The 9463-nt window shown below is 43.1% G+C and overlaps 1 protein-coding gene across 1 annotated transcript; it reads right to left on the bottom strand.

Annotated features, from left to right (window-relative positions):
• Positions 1-4704: 4704 nt before the first annotated feature.
• On the bottom strand, positions 4705-6465 carry foxq1b (forkhead box Q1b). The gene is made up of 2 exons (XM_071543682.1): positions 5029-6465; positions 4705-4998 (listed from the first exon to the last, which is right to left on the bottom strand). The coding sequence occupies exon 1, from the start codon at positions 6236-6238 to the stop codon at positions 5306-5308; it is 933 nt and encodes a 310-aa protein (XP_071399783.1). The 5' UTR covers positions 6239-6465; the 3' UTR covers positions 4705-4998; positions 5029-5305.
• Positions 6466-9463: the final 2998 nt, after the last annotated feature.

Below are 9463 nucleotides of genomic sequence, written 5' to 3'. Positions count from 1 at the left end.
CCTATCATTCCATAAATCTTTCTTCCCTCTGCGAGACCCCCCACCCCTCCTCCTCGTCCTCACTCTCCGTCTGCAAATCTCCCTGAAATCAGTGACGAATAGAGCCCCCCCTCCCCTCTCTCTCTCCACCCTCTGCCAAATCTGGCCCATGTCCACTTACCGTTGGGGCAGGCGGCGCTGCAGCAGAGTTAAAGCCCCTCATTCTCCTTCTTTCGTCCCCTCCCTCCTGCGTCCCCCCTCTCTCCAGTTCGCACTACACGCAATTAAGCCATCTATCAAGCCTCCCCCAGACATCCCAATCAACAGCGCCACACGCCAGCCGCGCAAGATAAAAAACGAGATTTTTCCCAGTCCTGCATGAAGCGACACAACGGAAACATTTTCCTAACACGAAATACAGCGAATAGACAAGCACACCATGTACAGAGGGTTCAGCCAGCAATGAAACCATGATGCCCAACACATTTATGTGGGCCTATACCATCACATCTGGACGGACGCAACGTTTTTGAAGCTACAAGAACGTATCGTTTTGTGTTATTTGTCTTATTTTGCTCGTAATTTCCTCCAAAACTGGTCCGGAGGATAGCAAAAACAAACTGTCGCGCTGCCGTGCCTGGGAGAGGAGTGTGAGAGATGGAGAGGTGGTGGTCTTTACCGTGCGTGTGTAAGCGGGGGGTTGCTCTGAGTAAATGACTTTGACATGAGTGGAAGCAGGCTTTTTCCATCAAGCCCGGCCCTGGATACCACACACAGTGCGCCAGTGTCAGCTTACCGCCCCGGGCCAGAGTCGGTCCCATGGGCCCCACGTTCATTAGAGAGAGAAAAGCGAAATTAGGCGAGCGGGCGTCGACAGTTTCCTCCCCTATGGAGACATCACACACAGATTTGTCCAACATGATGGAGTTATATATCCCATAAAGGTAATATCAACATCCGTGCTGAAGAGAGTATCGGCCTTGCTTTGGTCTTGCCATTGCAAAAAGCATCTCGTTTTCTGACTGTCGCTGGGCCGATGCTGTTTGGCTTAAAATAGTTGTGCTGCTTTATAAGTGTGTCTTGTCACTACTTGTTGATGTCCATAGACAATATTTCAATGTAATGAAGGCCGATTCACTGCGTCCCTTCCTTCCCGCGGGCCTTGTACGACGCGGTTTTGAGCCATTAAAATAAACCACAACACCATTAATGAAAAATATGCAGATTTTAGAAAATATTTCCATATATTTTTATTATTATTATTTCACATAGGCAGATGCGTGTACGGCGCGCGCGCACGTACGTGACCCGCGTCGGCCGACACAGGCCTTTTTAAGTTTAGATATAGCCTGGAGGATTTTCTGAACAATGACCAGCAACAATAACCTTTGCACTTTGCACAACAAAGGATGTACGGATAAAATCATTTTCCACCATGACACAGAGAAGTTTGGAGGACCTAACGGCCCCAGAAATTTCCTGCGACATCAAAACTTATGACCCCCGCCGAGATCAGGATGCTTTGGCTTGCAGGAGGAAACTTTGTTCTGAGAGCACTTTGAAGACTGTCCTCTGCTTTTACGCACCAAGATTACGAGCTCTTTATTTAGCCTTGGGAAATATCAAGTGATCAACGTTCATTACAAAGGCTATTTAGACGTGTTTTTGTGACGTGATTTTGTCTTTGGGTTGGAGTCACGGCTGGAAGCTCATATTAGCCTATTGCCGAGATAACAAGGCCTTTTGTTTGTTTTCATGTTTAGGTTAGGTTTTATTGTTTTTCCCCCCACAGAATATCAGACCGTTTTGAAAAAAAAAATGTTTATAGGCCTGTATGGCCCTAAGTGACCTGCCTTAAAGCCATGTTGCTATTGATTTGGCATTTATGATATTATATATCATTAAGGGATAATTAAATAAACCGAATTAGAAATATACTAAAAAAAACATTATTTATAGATGATGACTATCAACAAATAGGCTATTTAGAAAAGGTATATTCTGCAATCCCCCTGATCCAAATACAAGCATGCTGTTTATTTAATATTTGGTATCTCCCATTTGTCCAATGTTTTCAATTGTATATTTGATGTAATACGAATAAAATTCTGAAAATAAAATAACAGATACTGAGTTCAGGTCCTCTTAACGGTAAACTAATATTCTTGTGGCTCCTCGGGTTTTCTTCTCGGCGCTCCGCCTGCGTTTCCTGTGGCTGTGCCGGGAGCTTTAGAGCTGCCTCTCCGGGACTGGGAGGTCAGGCGCGGTTCAGTCTGCTGGAGTGACAGACTGTTTGGACTTCCTAACATTGTGCCTGCCTTAAAGTTTGGTTTCATAACACTGGGTCGTAGCTATTCACTCTTGGAACAGGCCCGAGTTCCTCAGGCTGCATCATGTGGACTGGGTCAAAACAGACGTCTTCTCTTGACCGGTTTCATACAGTAGAGGCAACATGTAGACGCTGTGGCCAAATCGAGAGATAGGCTGTGTAAAAAATGTGAAGAATGCACGTCACGGCAAGGCTGTTGCTACGTAGGAATAGATGGAGCCACATGGTATCCCGACACACAGGTGTGCTGTTCCGGCGTTTCACCTGCAGGTTGCAGCATTGTCCCTGAAAACAGCAGCAAGTCTCACCTGTCACCTGTCAGGCTGGAAACACACTGCTGTCCTGTCTGCTGCTAGTTTAAAGCCACAGCCACACTGTCTTAGGAGCTGCATAGCAAAAGGCCTCACACTGCACAGAGTATACCGGTTTTAGCTTATCACAGCCAAATGTAGCATAAGTATAGTCCCACATGCAGTTTGTTTTCCGAAAAGACTACACTATGTTAAAATTGCCAGTCTATAATGTTTAGCTTTGAAACTTCTCTCTGCTTACACTCAAATTAGGTCTATCTTCATTTGAAGAGTTCATTTCCAAACCCCATATATATTCATTCAGAAAAAAATACCCGAATTTCATCATTCAAACTTTAAATATATGGAGGATCCAGTCTGTAAAGGTGTTATCATTTTGTCAACTACGGACTTCAAAGGCACTATTATTACTTACTATCCTTTAAATACAATAATCTTGTTACATTTTGTGCCATCAATCATTTTGTAAGAGTAGGTGTCACTTTTTCAAATGGTGGACGTCTCAAAACCATTGTTCTTGTCATGTGATTACATTTTATAAACATAAGCATCTTTAGCTGGCCTATCTTGAAGAGAACTCTCAGGACTGAAAGGTCCTTTATTTGATTCTCCACAAAACGTTGCAAATTAATCAGATTTACATTTGAATTTTATATTTAAATGACTGGCAATAAACAAGAAAATAACAGGGATTGTATGCCATTCTACATTTTAAATTGAGGAGTGTGTGTTAAACTGTCGGTTTAAAATGGGTCGTGGGGCTGATTCTGGTCGGCTACCACAAGATACATTTTAATTATATTTTAATTTAATTTCCCAGGAGTAGATTGAATTTAATCGAAAATATTTTAAGAACCCATGGCTTGGACGTTGTGTGAATATTATGCTGCCATAAGAAAACTATTAGACCCTGTAAAACGACTGGTGAGGTTGGGGTTGGGTTCAGCACCGTGGAGAGCAACTAAAGCCTCCTCCGGAAACATAAATAGGATGGCCTACTGTAGTTACAGGCCTACATATATGTTTAAGATTATAACATATACGATTAAGTAAATTAGTAGTTTTGATAAAATGCTTTTATTTTATGGACTGAGTATAAAAAGTGCATTTTTTTTCTTTTGGTAGGTGCGATTCGGACACATTTGACAGCGCATTTTTATCCTCGTTTCCTTTCAACGTGTTTATATATAATGTTTGATACAGTAGACCTATATCTTAATCCACTGATCACGAGGTAAAGCTCTTTATCCTACATCACCAAATCATTTTAGTATTTTTCTGTAAATCTATAGGTTAGTGCCACATTTGATATTGTTATGACAAAATATATAACAATAAACGAAGTAAAAGTATAAAAAAACAATAGGATTGTTGATACAAAAAAAGTAATAATAACAATACAGTAGTAGTAGTTATAATAGGCTAATACTAATAATACTAATACTAATACTAATACTACTACAATTACTACTACTACTACTACTACTACTAATAATAATAATAATAATAATAATAATAATTATTATTATTATTATTATTATTATTATTATTATTATTATAGGATAATAATAATAATTGGTATGCAATCGTTATTGTTTGATCTACTATTTTTTATTTTGTTATTGTGGTGTGTGTGTATTGGATTGCAACTTAATAATAAGGTTGTTAATTCCATCTTAATACCATCAGCCAGTATCCACATTCTCTTAAGTGTCAGTATTGAAGCCATCAGTTTAAGAGAAGCCCTCAGATACTAGGCTATGAGGCTTTCAGTTTAATTTTATTATTAGGACTTCAGTGATTATGATTTATGATTTATGAGTTGAATTTCAAAAGACTACTAGCCTTATCATTTCCCCCATCTTTGCCTTTAAAATAAAATACTGTAGGCTACATTAGGTGTCTCTCCTGTTTTATAGTCACAGGTTTCATTCATTTGTTCCCCTATTGGTCCCTTGTATCTCCAAAACATCAGTGGGGGTTCCTACCTTTGATCACAAAACCTCCCACTCTAATCCCACACATAGCCTATGAATGGAAATAAACTCTCCATTTGTGTCTGTAATAGATACTCAATAAACATGGTCCCATTGTTTCACGTTTTTATTAATAAAAATACCAGGCATGCATGAATCAATCTTAGGAAAACAGGGCATTTTCATGCTTTTCTTGTGCAGCCACAGAGGAGCATGTGATTCTTATCGCAGCTCGGTCAATATGCAACAACATCTTATATACAACAATATTTTATGCAGCAGGTCATACAAAACATCAAAATATAAATAGATTAATAGTTTTATGTTTCAACATTTGGCACTTAGTTGCCGTCATACAGTAGAAATGACCAATGAACCATGAAAATACACACTCTCTCTCTCTCTCCACACACACACACACACACACACACACACACACACACACACACACACACACACACACACACACACGAACGCACACAGTGGAATGTCCTGTAATAACCGCAACTAATTTGCGTCGTCTTATTTACCACAAAAGTTAGGTCTATAGGCTTGACAACACGCCATGTTTATTCACTGCAAAATGACTTCTAGGCATGATGCTACAGTCCCAAACAGTTAAGCTAAAGCACTGAAAAGCTAAGAGCGCCCACAAAAAAGTGCACATGGATAGAAAGATACAAGTCTGACAGCAGTCCGGTGGCGTGGCTTTATGAGAGCAAGGAGTCTATATGGAAACTTGCGCCTCGCACCTTGGGCATCCTCAGCGAGGGGAGGCTGGCCTCTGCGCCGGCCATGCCGCGTGATGCGTGCTGCAGGTATGTGAGAGCATCCCTGCTGGGCTCTGTGCTGTACGCTGCCTCTGACAGGCTGTGGTATGTGTGATGCGCGTGGCCAAGAGCTGCCGGGTAGTTCAGAGTGTAAGGCAGTATGTGCGCCCCTGGGGGCCAGTAGAGCCGGGGGCCGGGGTTGACGCTACTGTCTGTGTCGACGTGGGCATCCTCCCTCCTTTTGAAGGGTTTGCTGAGGATGCTGTCAATGGCGAAGGAGCTGGAGAACTTGGCCCCCACCCTCTCCTCCGGCACGGGGAGGTGGGTGTCTTCGCTGGGGGTGTGGATGTCCGGGCTCTCCTGCTCCTTGGAGGACCTCTTGGCGATGCGCTTCCTCCTGCGGCGGAACACCCCGTCAGCGAAGGTGTACTCGCTGTGCGGGTTGAGCATCCAGTAGTTGTCCTTGCCCCAGGGCCTGGACGGGTCCCGCAGCACTTTGAGGAAGCAGTCGTTGAGTGACAGGTTGTGGCGCACCGAGTTCCTCCAGCCGGTGTAGCTGCCTCGGAAAAACGGGAACTTCTTCATCAGATAGTCGTTGATCTCTGCCAGGGTGAGGCGGCCGCTGCCGGAGTCCCGGATGGCCATGGCGATGAGGGCGATGTAAGAGTAAGGGGGCTTGGGTCTGCGGGTGTAGGGTTTCCCCTTAGTGCCGTCGCCGCTCTGGGTGACAGGTGCCGGGCTGTTGGCCACGCAGTCCCCGTCCGACCCCAGCTCGTCTCCGGACAGAGGAGACGGCACACCTCCCTCGGCATCCATGCACAACTCCAGCGGTTTCTGGACGAAGTGGAGCGCAGAAAAAACTTCAAGTTTCATTTTCCCGAAAAGGCTGATCTTCTCCTCTGTGTCACCTGTAGCACTGCAGCGCAAAGTTTCGTCTCAGTGGGAATCTCGTCTCAAAAAAATCTGAAGATCAGGGGATGAAAATGTATGAAGTTGAGCGCAGCAGAGCAGGTGTAGGAGTCCTGAAAGCAGAAATGGCTCTCTGTCTGTGGTGTGGAGGGCTGGAGGCACCCTGAGCCCCGGTCTGTAGCAGCTGAATCCAGATCTGTCTCCGGAGACACGCTTGTCTTGCTATAATATAATCCCTCGGCAAGGGACGGCCCACAGGCGGGGTTTCCAGCTCAAATCCATTGAAGCGATTGAGGGATATAATATATGTATACACACCATTGGACGCTACCGTGACACGCCAGCGGTTAAATAAATAAATAAATAAAACATGGTGGGGGTGGGGGTGGGGGGCAGGTAAGACAATAATTAAAATGCAACCAAATTGATCCAATAGGCTATGCTCTCTCTGTCTCTCTCTCTCTCTCTCTCTCTCTCTCTCTCCCTCTCTCTCTTTCTCTCTCTTTCTCTCGCACCTGAAACTTTGAAAAGGTCCTGGATGAGGAACACACAATAACATATAGTCTATTTCTGCATTTCAACTAGCCTATCTGTCTACACTATGTCTCTTACCCAAGCGCTTTTCTTGAAACTAAATGTGTCTCTTATCCAAGATGATTAAACAACAAAAGCCAGTTTTTGTTAATTCATTTATTTCTGCGTGATTCCAGGTTCAAATAGAAATGTGCACTGATTGTTGAAATTATTGAAAAGGACAAAGATGACAAAGAGACGTTTGAATCTGTCTTTTTCTGTTTATCAGCAATCTTAATCCCGCTTCAATGTTCCCTCTCCAAGTTAATGCGACGCTCGTTCAGGGAACAACAACATCGTCTATGAAATACAGCTACAGTACAGGAATCCTTTAAGATGATAGCAGGTTCCTAGAAATATCACAGCAAAACTAAGTCCCTATAGTAACATTAGTGACACTATAGGAAATAAAAAATATACCATTAAGTACTGTAAGGCCTATAAACTCATTATCGAGTAGCCTACCACAGACACACTAAATCCCTATGGGAATATTATAGTGTTTGTTTGTTTGTTTTGTTTCTTTGTTTTGTTTTTGATGGCGTATGCTGAGGTTAAATAAAATTTAGACGAAGCCAAACATCCAGAGCAGGAGAGACAGAGGAGAGAAAGACATTCAAACTGAGAGGGAAAGGGCTTTTAATTCGGTTAACTTTAACCTGTTAGTCTCCCGATTGACACTGCGCTCAAATCAACCTCCTATTGACTCCGATGGAACGGGGAAGTAATGCGGACGCGGTGCTGAGACAGCAAAGCACTGTAAAAACTAGATGGGTTTGGATGGGTTCCACGAAGCGCACAATGAGTGATATGTAAGCTCAGGTGAAATAGGGCGGCTGCCCAGAATTTTAAAAACAAAGATTGCCTGGGAGGTCATGTGAAGTTCAGGGGAGCACGGCACCTATGCAGAAAAACATTGGAGCAACCATAAGTCTGGGTAGAAAACAAACCTTTGGCTCTTTGCGTTTTGAACCAGTGATGCAAATAAACCCGGAGGGAGCTCTCTCTCTTTCTCAAGAGCTAGAGAATTGCTCCCTTTTTAGTGCTCATGCGTAAGAAAAACTGTAAACATGCATGGGTGTCATTGCCATACCTTATAGCCTAAGTGAGTCCAAATCTGTTTTTGTCGTTTTTGGCATTAGAATGGGAAGCAAAGATCACGCGAAGATTGCCAGAAATCTATTTAAAAAAAAAAACACACCAGAGGAGCATTCAGGACCAATGTTCCCTATGTGAGTCATTGCAAGATAGTCTGGTGACCTAAACATATTAATCACACTGACCAAATAATATCTTGTCAGTCATCAGTGATTGCCACTCTAACTTTGTCCCAAGAAAGTTGGTCTGGGCTATATACGTTTTGGTGGGAAATGATAGTAGATGCAGGGACCTTGCCATGCCTCACAGGTTTTAAGTAAACTGACGCCCCTGCGTGTAAACCAAATCACTGGGTTTGTCCCACTTGCTCCTCTCCTGTCAACACGTTTAAGGCGGGATGGCGATGCAGATAGCGGTTGGAAAGTTACATGAATTATGAGCTTGGCCCCGGGCCAGTGATAATCATTAAACTGTCTTCTCCGACACACCTCCACTTAGCCCGCTGGCTGCTTGGACTTGGGACCTGAGCGTATAGGTTCAACTGGCAGACTCCTTGCGCCCTCATATCAATTTCGCACACACACATGTACGCGCGCACACACGCGCGCGCGTGCGCGCACACACACACACACACACACACACACACACACACACACAGTTCTTAAAGAACTATAGGCTAGTAATCCTCTGATAAATGTTGGGAAGCAAACATCACAGCAAAATTCAAAATTCCTAGAAGAATTCGAATAATATAGTAAGCCACACACACACACACACACACCCCAAACATATAGGTGAGTGGTCATCTCCCCACGTAAGTCAGCCAGTTCCCGGCAGTACCGGGACATCCTTCCTCGCTCGTGCTCTTCGGCATCCGGAGCGTTTTCTGTGTGTCTACATGTTTAGATTTTATCACCTAATTATCACCTTGGGTGCACAAGACGCGTATGATTAAAGATCATATGATGAAGAGAACTCACACACTGACTCATTATAGAGAGAGAGAGAGAGAGAGAGAGAGAGAGAGAGGCGTCTAGTGACAGAATTCCATTGAGGGTTAATTGGTTAATTAAAAACAAACCATCTTAAGTCATGAATGGCCTGATGATTTAATTCATTTTTGCTATGAGGTTAAGTGAATAGGAGACTCTAGATTGTGAAGTGTGAATGTAAGTGTGCTTGTATGAGTTTGTAAATGGGCACAGTGAGTTGGGTCCATTTACCATTTTCTCACTTTGACTTAACTGATTGGGCTCTGATTGTAGAAAATTTTCAATTTTGTGGTGATATAAATATATACATAATGTGTTAAGTACATATCTCCCTATTCCTCACAATAATGTCCATGGAAATCTACTTTCAGTCCAAATTTCAGTAGGCTTCTTTAGACTTCAGTCAGCAGTAATTGCATAGTGAACTGAAGTCTTAGCACCTGAGAGGGTCTCAAAGCTTAGAAGTATAATTGATTTAGATGTAATGAGCACTGAACTGAACACAAACAAAACTGAAACATTTGAC

Source organism: Centroberyx affinis, unplaced genomic scaffold (genome assembly GCF_046629955.1).
Source record: "Centroberyx affinis isolate AG114_WGS23_722 - 3 ecotype Tasmania unplaced genomic scaffold, CSIRO-AGI_Caff_v1 ptg004364l_1, whole genome shotgun sequence".
Taxonomy (NCBI): domain Eukaryota; kingdom Metazoa; phylum Chordata; class Actinopteri; order Beryciformes; family Berycidae; genus Centroberyx; species Centroberyx affinis.
The sequence above is the reverse complement of the archived record's forward strand: the minus strand, read 5'-3'. Positions and strand labels throughout refer to the sequence as shown.

What these genes read in the sequence shown, in the direction of transcription:
- foxq1b (XM_071543682.1), bottom strand. Translation starts at nt 6,238, where the DNA reads ATGAAACTTGAAGTTTTTTCTGCGCTCCACTTCGTCCAGAAACCGCTG.